At 47.0% G+C, this 18231-nt stretch overlaps 1 protein-coding gene and 1 long non-coding RNA gene across 5 annotated transcripts in view; one reads left to right on the forward strand and one right to left on the reverse strand.

The window, feature by feature from the left end:
* The window catches only part of LOC139036559 (uncharacterized), a 76286-nt gene extending 67940 nt beyond the window's left edge, over positions 1 to 8346 (forward strand). Inside the window, exons 3-6 of one of the 4 annotated variants that reach the window (XR_011489350.1) lie at positions 2716 to 2846; positions 3422 to 5972; positions 6576 to 6749; positions 6862 to 8331. This is a non-coding gene — a long non-coding RNA (uncharacterized lncRNA). Of the gene's footprint in view, positions 1 to 2715; positions 2847 to 3421; positions 5973 to 6575 lie in introns of all 4 variants that reach the window. The other 3 variants (XR_011489348.1, XR_011489347.1, XR_011489349.1) reach the window with 3 other exon arrangements.
* The window catches only part of CCDC3 (coiled-coil domain containing 3), a 93443-nt gene continuing 78741 nt past the window's right edge, over positions 3530 to 18231 (reverse strand). Inside the window, exon 3 of the mRNA XM_070471986.1 lies at positions 3530 to 5313. Within this exon, the coding sequence (XP_070328087.1) occupies positions 5038 to 5313 (276 nt within the window). The 3' untranslated portion in view covers positions 3530 to 5037. The remainder of the gene's footprint in view (positions 5314 to 18231) is intronic.

The following is an 18231-nucleotide window of genomic DNA, read 5'->3' on the forward strand; positions in this document are numbered from 1 at the left end:
CTTTTAGAGCTAGGAACCTGTCTGGAGGCCTTTGGGTGGGAATCTTAAAACCTGGAGTTGTAGCTATGGGGTCCAGACCCTTCATCCCTCAAGGAGAAGCTGGCATTTGGCTATTCCCTTTCAACTGTAGGGCTCTGTGCCACCGCTGGGGTTTTAGCAAGAGCGTGTCTCAGCCTTTCCTACTCATTTCGACATAGGCATTATCTCGGTCCCTCATTTTGTAAGAGGTGCTTAACCAGTGAGTGAGTTTCTTCAGAGCGAGTTGCTCTGTGTCGCTGTCCATTTGGTGTGTCCACTGGAGGCAGGGAGTCCAGGGGCCTTCAGTGTCCTTAAAGACAGCCTCAATCCTTTCTAAACTGTTTCTGAATAGCCATAAAAAGGAATGAAACTGGTTCATTTTTAGTGATGCGGATGAAGCTAGAGTCTGTCATAGAGTGAAGTCAGAAGAGAAAAACATATTGTGTATTCACACATGTATATAGAATCGAACCTATTTGCAGGGTAAGAATAGAGACACAGATGTAGAGAATGGACTCTGGACATGGAGGGAAAGGAGAGGGTGGGATGAAGTGGGAGATTGGGACTGACATATAGACGCTACCACGTGTAAAACAGAAGCTAGCGGGACGCTCCTGCTCAGCACAGGGAACTCAGCTCGGTGGTCTGTGATGACCTAGAGGGGTGGGAGGGTGGCCCCAGAGGGAGGGGATGTATGTGTACCCACCGCTGATCCACGCAGTTGTGCAGTAGAACATTGTAAAGCAAGTATACTCCAATTAGGAAATACATTTTAAAAGTAAGTATCTTTTGACACTAGAGTCACACTCTTGAACCACCAGGTGTTCACATGATGAGAAGCAGCATCAGGGAGACAGCGGACAGAGCAAGGGCAGCTCCCGTCTCACTGTCACCCCGGGCACGTGCTCAGGCAGCGGAGGGCTCGGTGGGTGGTCCCTGCTATTGCACGTCTCCCTCTCCATGTCTTAGTCTCTGTTTCCTTCTCGCTCTCTGACTGTCTCTTCTTTGGAGACATCAGCAGATAGGCATAGAGCTGAATATATTTAAGTCAAAAAAGATTCATGACATGCTATCATTGTACCCCGTTTGAGTATCTTAACAGCCAGATGAGCTATCTAGGTAATATTATCTTATCAGTGAAAATACACTAAAGCTCAGAGTGGAGTTGCCATGTTTAGCAAAGAAAAATACAGGATGCCCAGTTAAACTTCAATAACAAATGAACAATGAATGAATTCTGTAGGGTAGGTCCTGTACAATATTTGGGTCATACTGGTTCTAAAAATACTTTTTGTTCACTTATAAAATACAGAATCCTATATTTTACCTGAAAACCTAGTTCAAAGGCATTACTTGGCCTCAAGTCTTCTAGCTTCTGTGCCTTCACTAGGGCTCATGATATTGTGCATATTTTGTATGCATTCATTCTCTGTTTACACATGAACAGTTTGTCTGCACTGCATTTATGTTTGACATGACTTTCAATTTGTTGTATAAAATTACTTAATAAAAAAGGCAACACACACACGATGAGGGAACATTGGTGGAGCCAGGTTTTGAGAGAAGCAATATGGACTCGGGAGAAAGGATTTGACTCTGAATGTGGGCCAGAGGGATGTGATGTTTCTTCCTTTGAGTTGGGAGGGAGGAGAGAAGCGGGGCAAACTAGATAATGACACGCTAGTGTGGATGAAGAATGTCCCCTGCCATGTCAGTAAACAAAGGATGGTGTGGCCGACAAGCCAGCAGCCACTGCAGCAGCTGACTCTGCACCCTGAGGGGACTCAGGATAGAGAGAAATAGGATGCTGGCCCTAGACAGGTACGATGCTTATCAAAGGAGTGATTCCAGTGAGCCCAGACGCTTCTATCTTCCCATACCTAGATAAGCAGGAAGTTCCTTAACTTGAGATGTCTGGTTTTTCCTTAACTAACAGTAATCTTTTGATGGTCTATCTGGTTTTGTTTTTGAAAAAACTCATGTGTTCTGGCTCCTCCCTTACCTCTTTGGAACAGCCCTTCAGAGCTACCTGAGAGGCACTTCCCAGGCTTAGGTCTCAGGCTATCCACTGAATAAAACTTGAAGTCTTGAGTTCAGGTTGTGTGATCCTAGGAAGGGGAGGAAACACACTTCTGATGGACTATATTTTCATGGTAAATTTAGAGGAACAACCAACTACTGATTGTGAAAGAAAAGTAGCTGTTTCAGAAACAAGAAGGGAAAAGAGCTGGAATATTGTACAGTGCTTAGAAAGGTGATGAGAAGATCACGTGGAATCCCACTAATCCTCTTCCTTATGACATGCATTGGGCCCTTCTGGTGAGTACTTAACACTCACAGTGAAGATTTGTATTATACCGATAGAGTGCATGTGGGCTCTCAGGCATCATGCTGAGCATTTTTAGGAGTAATTTCAACCCTCTTGACAGCCTTTATGGCAGGAGTGAAGCCATCCCCATCCTGCAGGTGAGCACATGCGAACAGAGAAAGGAAGATGGACTTGGAGCCTTGACGGGCCACCTGTCCTAGTGTGTACAGTGGGCAATGTAATCTCGTGAAGCCCCAGATTCCTCCTGGAGAATGGTGATCAGAATCACTATTGATGAAATTATTAGGAATATTAAATGAGATGTGTGTGCAAGAGTCTAAACCACGCTGGGTACTTAGTTGTTTGTTTGTTTTTTTAAACCATCGTAGAACGTGGACATTGCTGAGCTAACAACTTATCTGTAGTCATGTGGTCGGAGTTCACCTTCTCTCTCCCTTGAGGAAGATGGAGACTCGCACCACAGAAGCAGGAATCCCTGTTAACTTCTGCTGCTGGGCAGGTACCACAAATGTGTGATGTGTGTTTAAATAAATGAGGATGGGGAGGGGTGTGGGGGTGGTGTGTGACAGTGGCCCAGACCCATAGTCCAGTGAGGGTTACCTTCAGACACAGAAGCCTCACCCCACAGAAGGCATGGGCCATATGCCATGAGTCTGTGACTCCTGGGGACACGGGTTTAAAAGATGCTACAATCTATTGACCTCCTGCTTATTATATGACTTTGGCAAAAATCGCACCAAGTGGAACAAAACCCCATGGCTCAGAGACCGTGCTGTGATAGGTTGGCTAAAGTATGTGAAGTTCTGAGCAGTTCTTGGGTTTTTCCTGCATGAACAATTCCTACTCGTTCAATGAGCCAGTGGCGAGAGCTGCTGTAAGGTCACAGCGCAGCAGATAATGGGGACTTGGGGAGTTCCCATGGGCTTAGATCTGAGTGTACTTTTGAGGGCATTGATTAATGAAGCTGCATGTCCCTCATGAGTTGAGGCCAGGATCCCACGGCTCAGCTGCAGGTGTGTGGGAAGATGGGAACCCAGGAGACAGCAAAGGTGGACCGTCTCCCCTTTATCCTAGGTGTGACCCACAGGTGCTTACCCCAGAGGATGGAAATGGCCTTTCCAGGCTCAAGCTGGAAATCTCGCAGTCCCCCTGCTCCAGAAGAAACACACACCACTTTGCTGCTGTGGCTGAACTACTGCTCATCTTTATTGAAAAGGCAGAACATACGCATCTGAAGAGACCCAGCTTCCACAGTTCTCCAGACGCTAGCTGTGAATCACCCATGGGTGGCAGTACTGCAGGGTTTCCTGCAGACGTTCCCAGGGTGCAACGTCCCTGGGAAGAAGAAACCAGAAGAGGCACCTCCTGTTGTACCAGACTGTGAAGACTACAACTAATAAAGTGCTGGCAGAAGCGTGGCAGTGAAGAGCCCTTGAGAAGCCCCCCTGCGGTGCAGACCAGGACATCAGCTTCTCCCCTGAGGCCATCGCCTGCCACCAAGGGACACAAGGCTCATGCCCCAGACAGTCTCCGAGAGCAAGGAGGACATGATTTTTCTAAAGGCAGTGGATGGAAATCTGAGCATTTCCAGTGGAGAGGATGGCATTATTGGGCCCTCCTATATCTGGGGTGGTTACGGGGCAGGGAAGGGAAAGTGGTTGGTCTAGATAACCAAGGGGTGGGTGACTACTTAATCACACACCTGGGATCTGATCACATGTAGATAAGTCAAGGGCTCAAGTGTTAGCACGGCAAAAACTAAGTAAAAGATATTCACAATACCTCTCTCGCTCAAGGTTTCTTGCCAAAGAAGGTGAAGTGACCATACACAGAATCTACCGCGGTGAGAAGTGGGCCAACACAGACGCACTACTGCTGGGGTCTGTCTGGACCGTCAAGGTGGGAGGAAAGCATTTGTGTAAAGAAGCCAGGATCTGGAGGCCTGCAACAAGCCCTTTCACGAGCAGAGCACAGACAGTAACGAGGCAAGGTCCCCAGGCCCCGGTAGGTAAAGAAATGTCTTTGCACAACAGAAGTTCACAGCATGTTGGTCAGCTCACCTCGAATTCAGCCGTGGAAGTTCAGGCTCTTCCAACTTAGAAATGTGCTGTGATGAAACAGGACAGGCCCATAAAGGCAGTTCCCCTTTAGGTTGAAGTGGCCCACGGGAGTCTCCAGGGATGCTGGGCAGCTACTGTTGGATAGCAGGTATTGTTCACCCTACTCAATTACCTGCCACCCGACTCCCAGCTCCATTCCCTGACCTGGGACAACATTGTCTTAATGACACCAGAAGGTGCCCCCACTTGCTTCTCAACACTCCTCCAAGCTTAGGGTGGTCCTGCCACTCAGAACTGAGACCACACTGCCTTTCCTTGAAAAGGGAGGCTGAACCCCTTGGGTCCTTGTGCCCCCAGAGAGATTCTGAAATGTTCTTTCCCTAATAAGTGCACTTTCCCAGCTGCTCCTTGATGCCAGGGTTAGCCCCCCAGGCACACGGGAGAGCAGGAATCGGGCCGCCAAGGAGACAGGAGACTTGCCTGTAAACCCAGTAGCCGCTACCAAATGCAGAGTAAAAAACGTCATCTACGAGGGTTCTTGAGCTATGTGCGTGTACAAGTCCTGCCTCCCTTTCCACTCCCTTGAAGGGGCCCCGCCCGGGACCAGGGGAGGCCGGCGCTCCATGCCCGCTAACCCCGCAGGTAGGGGGCACCCGCGGGCTCGCGGCCCAGCGCGTTGATGTGCGGGAGCGCGCCCGCCGCTGCCGCCAGCTTCTCGCTCAGCTTGCGGTTCAGCAGCTCCAGGTGGCGGCCGTTCTTCCGCGCCTGCCGCAGGGACCGCTTGACCTTCTTCACCCGCTCCCGCAGCTGCTTGTTCCGCTTCTCCAGGGTGGCGACCTTCTGCTGCAGCTTCTTGACGTGGTCCTCCTCCTCAAACAGGGCCTTCTGCACCGAGGAACACATGAGCTGGGGAGGAAACGCGGGGGGGAGAGAGAGGCAGGTAAGTTTCAGAAACCGTCCCAGGTAAGCTTCCTGGGGTTGCCAGCCCCGAGGCACAGACCTCCAGTCACTAATGGCCTGACCCCGGAACAAGGCCAGCCCTCACACCCGCTTTTTGCTTCCACCCTGTGGACCCCACTGCAGAGCCCCTCTTTCGCTTTCTGTGTCGGGTACCTAGATAATTGTGCTGTAAAAAGATGCTCCATGGTTTGTCTTATGTGCTTATCCATTTGCATCCTGTCCCTCTCCTGTTGGAGCAGTCCTCAGTCAGCACTTTCACCTGTTCAGTTCGCATCTGTCTAGAACATTTTCCAGGAAAGCTAAAGCTTGAGGATCACCTAGGGAAACTTGGTACACAGACGGCCTTCAGGGTATTTCCACCAAAAAGCTTTGCTGGCACCAAGGTGCAAATACCCTCATTCTGGAAATCTTTCTAGTAGCTGTGGGATGGACTACAAGTAAGCACCTCTTTTGAAAAATCGAGTTGTTTCTTACCTAAGCCCTTTTGGTTTCTTACAGGAAAAAAAATTCTAGTCACTCTAGCAAAAAGGACAGCTCTAGTGACTCAAAAGACCAAAACCTAAAACAGAAAAATGCACAGAGAATATGGATAATCTACAGGAAAGGTAATATATGATTCTCTCTTTAACATAGGAAAAGCTTAACCCTACTGTTAATAAGGTAAATGCAAAGTCGGTCCACAATGGATTGATTTAACAAAATGAAATTTTGATTTTACCCTTTGGTAAAATCAGAGTCTGTATTTGGGGAAATAGGCATTCTCATATACTGCAGGTGGAGAGTAAACTTCTGTAAAGAACAATCTGACTGTATCAAAATGAAAACTGCATGTAGCCTTTGATCTAGTCATTCTGAGGCTTCATCTGATAGAAACACTCCCACATGTGCAAAAATACATATATCATCTAGAATAATTCTGATAAATATCTAATAATATAGTACTTGTAATATGTATTATATATAAACACACACAAAAAACAACAAACACTGTTTAAGAAGACTGAAGAATGATACTAGCATCATGACCACATAAAACATCCCTCTCCCCTGCCCCAGCAAAAAATTGGCATCTATCCATGCACAAAAGTGACTTTAGAACTATGGGATCCACCAGGGGACCCAGGAGGAGTCTTGCCCACCCATGCATCTCTGCACACCTCCTTCTGATTGCTTGCCTGTCTCTATCTAGTATTCTGTTGTGTCCACAGAACCGATGTTTCCCTGCATCTGCAATTTGTATGTTTGAAAATGTTAATATACTATTGTTAATCTTGAAGCATTAAAAAAGACACCAGTCCTGGCTATGCACACTGCAATGATCCATGAGTTTCACCAGACCCTCTCGGGCATTTCTCCAAAGAAGACATACAGGTGGCCCACTGGTATGTGGAAGGTGCTGGACATCACTAATCATCAGGAAAATACAAATCACAACCACCATGAGGAGCAGGCAAGCAAGGGAACTTGTTTGTCCTCCCTCCCACTTCTCTCCAGGCCTCTGACCAATTGCTGTTGATTAAGGAGGCCAAGAACCCTGGTTGGTAACACACTTGTGGCGCTCAGTGTCTCCCCTTCTGGGGAGAGTTTCTGGGCACCCCTGGGACCACTGAACACGTCACCCACGGGGAAGCAAAGAGGCCACCTGAACCTCTGGTTTTAGCATCACCACGTTTGGTAAGTCTCCCTTCCTGGGGCCTCAGGACCCTTCAGGACCCTTATTCAGGCAATGCTCCCTACTCCCCTTTATCCTCTCCCTGCCCTTAACTCTCTACTTCTCTCGCTCCCCTCGCCTCCTGAGAGCGCAGACAGGGGCAGTCCAGCATCACCACTTGCAAGTCTGTGAGACCGGCCCGCTCTGGCCAGCAGTGGCAGGAGGCTCTCCTCACGCCCTGCAGACCCTGGTCCAGGGGGCTCTCCCTGACCAGAGACTGATGACAGAGGTTCAGACCTCATCTTGTGTAGTAAGAAGATGGAAACTCAGATTCTCACCTTTATTTCCTACCGCCAAGAAAAGTCCCACTGGCAACAGACTGAAGTGGCAGATTTCTATACATGGGTGACCCCCCCCCCCCCGCAGGCTGGGGACCCACAGACAACACACAAGTATCACCTCGGTGCGCAGTGGACAGGGTGCTTGCTCCCTCCTTCACTGACCCTTTCTGGAAGCATGCAGGTTGGCTGAAGCAGCAGTGTCCTGCGTTGCAGTCTCTTCTGTCCCGCCTCTCTCCACCTCTCCTCCCGTGGTCCTCATCCCTGCACGCCCATCCCCTTTACCCTGAAGACTTACTTGTGTCTGCTTTGTGATTGGTATCTTTGTGATGTAGTTTTGACTGTCCAACTATTCCTGCAAGTGTCTGCCAGACTTGTGAGCACAGTGCAGCTCTTCAGCCTTGAAACACAACCCACACTGCCTGAGACTCCAACTTGGGTTATTTAGTGGGATTTTAAGGAACAGAAAGAAAAGACAGACACTTGCATCTCTCTCTCCTATGTAACTATTCTGCCTGGGCTCTCAGGAACTACCTGATTCATAAGGGCCATTTTTTAATGGATAAAGATATGTTACAAATATATATAATGGGATATTATCCAGCCATAAAAAATCATATTAATGCATATGTGTGGGATTTAGAAAAAGGTACAGATGAACCTATTTGTAGGGCAGGAATACAAAGAACAGACAAACTGACTTGGTGGACACATTATAAGTGCCTGGTGACCTGTAACGACCTAGACAGGTGGGGAGACATTGTATAACTATGGTGATCCACATTTGTAAAGCAGTTATCCTCCAATAAAATAATAAATGTAAAAAAGAATGGTGCACAAAGTTCCCAAGTTACACTCAGGTCTCACTGTGACTTCCCTGTCTCCCTCCTCACTTTCCTTCACACATATGAGAAATGTCATATTAACACATATATGTGAAATCTATAAAGATGGTATAGATTCTCTTCTTTGCAAAATAGAAATAGAGAACCAATGTATATACACCAAGCAGGAAAAGAAGAGGTGCTTTGGGAGATTGGGATCAACATATATACACTATTAATACTGTATATAAAATAGATAACTAATGAGAACCAACTGTATACCACAGGAACTCTGCTCTGACCTAAATGGGAAGGAACTCCAAAAGAGAGTGGATATATGTATACATAGACCTGATCCACTTTGCTGTACCGTAGGAACTAACACAACATTGTACTCCAATACAAATTAATTAACACAAGCTCCTGGCAGAACGTTAGTGTACCCCGGAGACACTGACACTCTTCACAGGCATCCTCAGACCCAGGGGCCAGCTGTTCCCCATTCTTCTTCTTGTTTAGTTGCTCAGTCATGTCCAGCTCTCTGCAACCCCAAGGACAGGAGCATACCAGGCGTCCCTGTCACTCCCTACTCTAAAGACCACCATGACAATGACTTGGAGAAACCAAGATGTAGCACAGAAACAGCTAGAAGGGGGTAGTTACTAAGACAGGATGAATAGAATGACTAGAGCTCCTTGGTCACTGTGTCACTCTTGGTCCCACGGCCTCCCTTTGACTTGGGCAGGGTCCAAGTTGGAGCAGAAAGACGGAGGAGGACTCTGAGACCTTCCTATTAAGGAACTTCATCCGTGTTACTGTATGTATAGAATCCATATGCAATGGAGAATCACCTCTAGATGATACATGTTTGTTCATTCCAGCAAGAAGCATTTATTACACCATGCCTGGCACTGTAGGTTGCAAAGTGCTTCCTGAATTATTTCGCCACTAAGCTCTGTATCTAATAAACAAAAAGACAGTACATTAAAAATTACTGTTTCATGGCAGCAGACACACAAAGGCTCATTGAGAGGAGTCTTGCCTTCACAGCTGTTTTCAATTTAAATAACCTAACCTATAAAGACAAAGTGTACTTTCTGAAACGTTAAAAATGAGGCAAGTCCCAAAGTGGCAACACTGATCAACAACTTGCCTTTTTCATATTTCAGTTCTGTTCTTGAGATTCAAAACAGGGAGGGGGGGGGGGAAAGGAGGAAATTAAAACCAAGAACAGAGGTCAACAGTCTATGGCTCGCAGACCCGATGTGGCCCACTGCCCATTTTTGTGAATAAAGTTTTATTGGAACTCACTGCCACAGTCTTTTGCTTACACATGGTCTGTGGTTCCTTTCCTGCTACAGTGGCAGAGGTGAGGAGCTGCAACACAGACTATGTGATCCAAAAAGCCTAAAATTGTGCCTGGCCCTTTATAGGAGAAAATTCTGGGACCCTCATCTTGAGAGCAGCTCAAGGCAAACCAAGATGCAAAGGTAACAGTTGACAACTGGATGCATTTGGAGGGAAGAAAGACAAGGAGTGTGGAGGCGTGCAAAGGATAAAAATAGCACTGGGTCCCAGAGTCCGCCAAGACCCTCATTGCCCATCCCACATTTCAAACACCAAAGTGTGAGCGCTACTTTGAGCGGCCTGCTCAAGTTCTCAGGGATTCTCCCAACAGACTGCTGCCAGTTTCACACCTCCAGATGGAAATTCACAAAACAGCTCTTTCCAAAATGGTTAACACTATTTCTAAAGTGATTCCCCAGGGACACTGGAAAGATAAGCTTTCTGGAACCCACCACGCGCACTGCCCAGGAGCATCCACTCTCAGGGTGAGAGGCGCTCTGAAGTGGGTCACTGGTCACACGATTTGTCAGTTCCGCAAAGCTCACCCTGCCTCGTGCCTTCTGACCCAGTCAAGGCCGGAGGTCAAGATGCCTCTTTCTGTGTGAAGAAGGGAACTCCTGGGGGCATTAAGGGCCAGCCCACCAGGCTTCAACCCTAGTTCTCTCCCGTTCTCTCGGGCCCTGTCTCTCCACTCTACCAGATTTTAAACCTCTGAGAGAAAGTGGGGCAAGGAGGCGAGCAGCGGAGCCAAGACAGAGCAGAACTGCTTCCTAAATGACTCGACAGGAATAATCTGGATGACACCCAGTGCTACCGAGAAGAGCCCCAAGCCGCAGGAGTGACCACAGGGCAGTTTTACCGCCGCCTCTCTGGAGCAACAACCTGAGGTTCCTATGACTCTGTTTGACTTGGCGCCCGGTCCTCTGCTCCACCCCAAGTCAAATGCCATTGTCCCCCTGTGCCAGGAGAAGGGAGCGCACACGCCCAGACAGGCTGAAGGCGGGGGCGTGGAGGACGGGCGAGCGGAGGTGGGGGCCGGGCTGGGGCGGGGTGCTTTTCCCACGGGCGGCACTGTTTCCGGGGCTCCCTCTGCCCCGACACGCCACAGGTATCCGGCACCCCGGGCTTCAGAACCAAGCACCACTGGGACGGCATCCTGGCTGCCCCACCTGACTGCGGGGCCTCGCCGGCGTCAATGCAGCTGCCTCAGCACCTCCCCCTCCTCATTTATACAACGGGGACAGTGACGTCTCCACTACAGACAGACTTTGAAGATGAAACATTAATAGGCACTTCCCTGGTGGTCCAGTGGCTAAGACTCTGCCCCCAGTGCAGGGGGGCCCAGTTTGATCCCTGGTCAGGGAACTAGATTCCACATCCACAACTAAGACCTGGATAAGCCAAATATTTTAAAAGTAAAATCAGACAAGAGATATAAAGCATTTGACATAGCTCCTGACATGCAGTAACCACAGCATATGAACCTTTATGACTGTAACTCATCCTGAACTTTCCTGATTGATCTACTCCTCCACACGGGGCTCCCTCAATTATCCCTCCAGTTATCTATGCCTCTGCACTCCTGCTTAGGAAACCTCCACTAACTACCCCACAAACCCTGAGACGATTCTTATTCTCCAAGGGTTCAGGCTCACCTCCTCTGTGAACCCTTCCCTGATTTCTCCAGAAAGAGCCATGTCATCTTTCCCCAATTCCATTGTTAAGTTTATCACATTGTGAGTCTGACTCTCTCCTGGACAGTCAAAGCCACTCAAGTGCAAAGGCTCCATCTTTTCATCTTTGTATCTAGCACCTGGCATGAAGTAAAGCCCTTAATGAATGAAGGGATGCAGGTTGAAACAATCAAGTTCAGTGATTTAAAGTGGGCAACGAACAGAGAAGCAGGAACGACCTTTGGAAAGTGGGTACTGGGTTCCACATGGCCCTTGTGAAGTCCTCTCCCAAGTCCATCTGACTCCCTGTTGTGGTAAGATCAGGAACTGGCTTTAGGGATCCCTGAAGACTAGAGATCTCTTCAAGAAAATTAGATACACCAAGGGAACATTTCATGCAAAGATGGGCTCAATAAAGGACAGAAATGGTAGGGACCTAACAGAAGCAGAAGATATTAAGAAGAGGTGGCAAGAATACACAGAAGAACTATACAAAAAAGATCTTCACGACCAAGATAATCACGGTATGATCACTCACCTAGAGCCAGACATCCTGGAATGTGAAGTCAAGTGGGCCTTAGGAAGCATCACTACGAACAAAGCTAGTGGAGGTGATGGAATTCCAGTTGAGCTATTTCAAATCCTGAAAAATGATGCTGTGAAAGTGCTGCACTCAATATGCCAGCAAATTTGGAAAACTCAGCAGTGGCCACAGGACTGGAAAAGGTCAGTTTTCATTCCAATCCCAAAGAAAGACAATGCCAAAGAATGTTCAAACTATTGCACAATTGCATTCATCCCACACACTAGTAAAGTAATGCTCAAAATTCTCCAAGCCAGGCTTCAGCAATACCTGAACCATGAACTTCCAGATGTTCAAGCTGGTTTTAGAAATGACAGAGGAACCAGAGATCAAATTGCCAACATCCCCTGGATCATCGAAAAAGCAAAAGAGTTCCAGAAAAACATCTATTTCTGCTTTATTGACTATGCCAAAGCCTTTGACTGTGTGGATCAAAATAAACTGTGGAAAATTCTGAAAGAGATGGGAATACCAGACCACCTGATCTGCCTCTTGAGAAACCTGTATGCAGGTCAGGAAGCAACAGTTAGAACTGGACATGGAACAACAGACTGGTTCCAAATAGAAAAGGAGTACATCAAGGCTGTATATTGTCACCCTGCTTATTTAACTTATATGCAGAGTACATCATGAGAAACGCTGGGCTGGAGGAAGCACAAGCTGGAATCAAGATTGCCAGAAGAAATATCAATAACCTCAGATATGCAGATGACACCATCCTTATGGCAGAAAGTGAAGAAGAACTAAAGAGCCTCTTGATGAAAGTGAAAGAGGAGAGTAAAAAAGTTGGTTTAAAGCTCAACATTCAGAAAACTAAGATCATGGCATCTGGTCCCATCACTTCATGGAAAATAGATGGGGAGACAGTGGAAGCAGTGTCAGACTTTATTTTTTGGGGGGCTCCAAAATCACTGCAGATGGTGATTGCAGCCATGAAATTAAAAGACGCTTACTCCTTGGAAGGAAAGTTATGACCAACCTAGACAGCATATTAAAAAGCAGAGACATTACTTTGCCAGCAAAGGTCCGTCTAGTCAAGGCTATGGTTTTTCCAGTGGTCCTGTATGAATGTGAGAGTTGGACTGTGAAGAAAGCTGAGCACTGAAAAATTGATGCTTTTGAACTGTGGTGTTGGAGAAGATGCTTGAGAGTCCCTTGGACCACAAGGAGATCCAACCAGTCCATCCTAAAGGAGATCAGTCCTGGGTGTTCATTGGAAGGACTGATGTTGAAGCTGAAACTCCAATACTTTGGCCACCTCATGCAAAGAGTTGACTCATTGGAAAAGTCCCTGATGCTGGGAGAGATTAGGGGCAGGAGGAGAAGGGGACGACAGAGGATGAGATGGCTGGATGGCATCACCGACTTGATGGACATGGGTTTGGGTGAACTCCGGGAGTTGGTGATGGACAGGGAGGCCTGGCATGCTGCGGTTCATGGGGTCGCAAAGAGTTGGACACGACTGAGCGACTGAACTGAACTGAAGTTCATGCATTTTCTCTTCTGATTCCCTCCCAGGCCCAGCTGATCAGGTTGTCTTGGACATCCCATATCAAACCCACAAAAATTGCAGGACATGATGGAGATGAGAAAAGACTGAATTTCCAAGGGGAGATGCTAGGTTATAGGAACCCAGGTAAATTCAAGAGATGGCGCACATTTCAGAAAGACCCCAAAAATGATGGAAGACGTGGACAGAGTTTTAAAAGGCTAGTGCTCAACTCCTGAATAGACCACAGTTAAAACTAGGAAAGATGGCACTGCTTTGGGTCCATTCCCTGCCACCACTGAGAGGGAAGTTAACCAGTTCAGTTACAGAGAAATATAGTCAGATCTCCCAATAAATGCACTTAGAAAGCACTGCCAAAGTGAAGTCCACATAATGTTCATCTCATGAGATGCTCACAGGGGGGCAAATGGAGATTTTTTTGGTCACATAAATTTCAGAAATTCTACATATTATGTGTGCCTCTTTGATGTGATACACACTAATCTATTAACCATGCTCACTCATCCTGTATTAACTCAGCCTCTATAACCCACTCTCTTTTGGCTGTGGCAGAACCCTCCAACAGGCAACAACAACTGATATGAAGGGTGAGGGTTTCCCATCGCTTTAGGCCTGGAGGAGGCCAGACCTCCCTAGCTAGTCCACTCAGCTGTGAGCTAGGAAATACTAACCACTCAATCCCATGCATGTGGACCTCACTGATGGGAACTGAACTTGTCTCGTTCTGTGACCTTTCAGTCTAGGTTCTCAGCTTATTATGGGGGAATCTGCATCTCTCCAGGGAGTTCTGCAGACACCATTTTCCATTGGGATGGAGGGATGTTTCGGAAGCACAAGGTCATGGAACACTGATTCCAACCCCTGAGGCTTTTCTGGACCTACCAAGGGAGGCAAAGCTGAAATCACAGACCCTGGGGTGAGAAGGCAGCTAGCAGCTGTCCTTCAGTTCCGAGTACCTTCCATGGTGCAAGGAAGAAAAGATCCAGGGAAGGCAGGAAGAACAGTGCGATCGTTTGTGTTCCAGAAACCCACTCCAGACAGTTGGCATCACGGTAGAAACAGGGGCACCTCCATCTAGTCCCAGTTCTGCCACCGATGAGTCAGTGACCATGGTGAGTCACAGCCCTCCCTCAGCCTCAGTCATAGCCTCAAAGACATCTCCCCAGGTCCCATGCCTCTGAATGTTTGGTCAGAGCCTCCTTGGGCATTTCAGGCTCTCATTGGCCAGGGCTGGGGTTCTTTCCCATGAAAATAGTGGGAGGAAAACAGACCCACGGTAGACCTGCCAATGCAGGGATTCTCTCTGGGGGCATGGGTGCTGTTCCTGGTCACTGAGATCTCAGGGTTTTATTTAAAGATCTGGCCGCTGGCCTTCTGATGTATGTGCTCCACCTCCACGGCATCTCAGGCTGTGGGAGAGGAAGAAGGACAGGGCCTGCTGGTGTAGGCGCTTCCCCTAGAACCCAGCAGTTGACAGACGTGCTGCTACTGGGGATGGGGGCCAAGTTCATTCCTGCCGCAGCCACTGATTAACTCCTTAAGCTCCAAGCCTTGGGTCACTGCTGTTGCCCAAGGAAACAGCATGCCAAGTTGAAGCTTCCACTGTGCCCTGTGGACCTCTGAACTCGGTCCAAGATGACCTAAAGGGAGCCCCTCTTATCTCAGGACATCTGGGTGAGGCTGCTGAGAGCGGGAAGGCTAGACCAAGGACCACCAGGGTCCACCAGGGAGGGGAAAGCTGAGAGCAGAAACTGGCCCCAGCAAGCCGCCTGCTCTGTCCTGCTCTCCTTCCAAAGGCACTATCATCCTGACCCATCTCGGATCAAGGCTCATCTCCCTGGGGCCCTTTCACACCCACAGGTTTTGAGCACTCAGTGTCCAGCCCTTCTCCTGGAAGGAAAGGGCAGCTAAGGACCAGGCTCTACTTTTCCTCCCGATGCCTGTTGTGTTTTCCTGGCATCATCAGTACTGGCTAAAAAACCCAAAGGGTTCCCGCCACCCGCCCAGCCCAACTGGGGAATGTGACAGAGATTTATAAGCTGTGAGCACACTCCTGTTTACTTCCCAGAGACTGATGACTTGTCCACATGCCACATCCAGGGCCTGACTCAGCCCAGGGTCTGTTTGCTCTGGAGAATTTATCAAACCCAGATACAGGCTTTTCTGCTACTGAATCAAGACAGGTAGCCTGGGAGCCGCCTGTCCTTAAAGGAGCAGAGCTGGGGGTGGGATTCAATGAGAGCTTCAAATCTGGCTCAGGCTACATAGCTGTTTTTCCTTTCAGAAAGTGGACATTCAGATAATGGTGAGACTACATGGAGGCATGTGGGAAGCAGTTCATCCACTAGATGCTGACCATTATAATTACACATAGGCTCAGTCCCTAACCTCATGTCCCAGCATCAATATTTTAATAGGTAAAAATATTACTGGAAAATCCTTAAACCACATATGACAAACAGATACTCAAGCACAGTGATGTGTCTCTGACAACTTTCAAGGGCCATCCTTCTGGCTTGGTATGTGGCACAAGTCCCTGCAAACTTGAAAGTTTCAATAACATGGCCAGGGCACATTTTACATGTGAAAGGCATTAGATCACAGAATCCTACCCACTCTGCATGGTTATGGCCAGACTCTATGACAAATGAAAAAGAGATACTAGCTGTGAGGAGGAAAATTTAAATATGCCTTAATTATTGCTCCCTTATACAAACAACCAAACTTATTCCTAGCCACCTCTTTAACAATTTGCTATTCCATCTTCCTGAAATGCTGTTCCATGACTCCGCATAGCAGGTTACTTCTTATCCTTCTGGTTCCTGTGGCACCTCCTCAGACGTCTTTCCTTCCCATCCTGTAACTAACCTCTCCTAATAACTATTGGCACTCTGCTTGTACCCCTAGTAGCATGATCAGTTGGCTAAATAATGGTTAATCTCTTTCTTCCGCCAACTATGACACAGGGACTCTGTCTCTCACTTTTAACTGCTATTAGCCCCTAGTACCTAATACAGTGCCTGGCATACAGTAAGTGCACAAAAGAGTGTTGACTGAAATAATGAATTACAAAACTATTACATGCTAAGTATTTTTAAAATTGGAAACTACTGAAAAACAGGGGAAAAAAAAAAGTCACCAGTAAAAGTGACTTCTTTTACTGGTGTGATCTTTTTTTTAACCCAGTTATAAATTACCCTGTATTTTCAATTTTGAATTTGGCTTTCTCAAGCTTTCATTTCCTAAAAGCCTTACAGTCCGAGAGTTCCATTATTCTGATGGCTGAACCTATTTCATTGTAAGATTACTCTTTATTTAGACACATTCCTTTGGGTGGGCACACAGACTGTTTTTATACACTGTGCTATTGTAAATAATGTTCAAGAAAATAAAACGCCACATTTTTCTTTATCGGGATTATTTCTTTAGGGTTGACACTTGAAAGTAGAATTATTAGGTGGAATTGGTGGAATTATTAGGTGGAATTAATGGAATTATAGAGGACTTCCCTGGTGGTCCAGTAGCTAAGACTCCACGCTCCCTGCGTAGGGGGGCCCAGGTTCAATCCCTGGTCAGGGAACTAGATCCCACATGCTGCAACTAAAGATGCTGCATGCCACAACTAAGACCCTGTGCAGCCTAATAAATACTTTTTAAAAAATACTCCTCCCTTTCCCTTGGATTGTAGTACCTCCTCCCTCAGGATTCTGACTTAGACACTTAGATCTGATTGGACCAACTTTGTCCTGTTTAGCTAAGGGGTAGTACACCCATCTCATTGGGCTTTTATATTAAAAGTATATTACAAGATACAATCTTCCTTTTCAAAAATTTCTTGGCCAAAATTTTAAAATCCAGAAGGATTCTGTATGAATCTTAAAACATACTATGAACCCAAACAGTTCTATACATATTTTGAATAGATCAAAAACTACAGACTATTACTAACTTTAAAAATTGCTTCAAAGTATATGCTTTTCTGATCTGTCTTCCTGCCCATTGTTTTTTCTTAAACAGACCCTTGATTCAACACTCTCTTACTCCTATTCAGGGAATAAAGCCATGAAAGTTTATGTTTCATTCTGGATGTAACCTATAAAAGTTATGTGTTTCCTTCTTGTCGTTACCCATCTGGAAAAAAATGCACGGATGTTCCTAATGGGGATAAGGAAGGATGGTCACAGAATTGTTTATGAGACTGACAAAACAGGAACAACTTTCATGCCTGTCAGTAAGGGAAGGGCTAAATAAACGATAGCCTGCCCACCTGATGAAATACAATGCACAATTAAAAGGATAAAAATCTCCGACATATATTGTCAAGTAGGGACCACCCTCCCTGGTTGCAGACCCATTCATATATTACGATATCATTTATACCACACACATATAAAAAACCCACAAAACTGTTTTTTTCAGAGTCTACATACATGCTTGTGAAACCCTGTCAAAGGTTTGAAAGGTCACCTCCAGGGAGGGTCCTGGGACTCAGAGTGTAAAAGTGTTTTTACCTGTAGTAGTCAAATACTGTATTCATGTATGTTTCACTTGTACAATGAGAAATCAGTATATGATTTTAAAGTCATACACTCTTCAAAGGGATGATCGATCAGCTCTTGGGTGCACAAGTGGTCAGCAATACTTAGCCCCATGGAGCATCCCAGGCATCAGCTTCCTGGGGATGTGCTGTGACCGAGTCCTGGCCCCGAAGGACTCACAGAGACGCTGCAGTTGCCATTTTAGGTAAGAAAAACTATGCTCTGGAAAAGGTCGAGGGAGCTTGATCAGGGTCAGACCAGCAGCCAGGGCATGGTGACACTTCCCAACCCCAGTCACAAAGGAGCAGTTGCCAAATACATGGCCAGCTGGGGACATGGGACAGAACCTGTCAGAACTAGCTCACAGCTTGGGAGGGGCTGTTACGTACCTGGGTACCAA

This window comes from Odocoileus virginianus, chromosome 9 (genome assembly GCF_023699985.2).
Source record: "Odocoileus virginianus isolate 20LAN1187 ecotype Illinois chromosome 9, Ovbor_1.2, whole genome shotgun sequence".
NCBI lineage: Eukaryota > Metazoa > Chordata > Mammalia > Artiodactyla > Cervidae > Odocoileus > Odocoileus virginianus.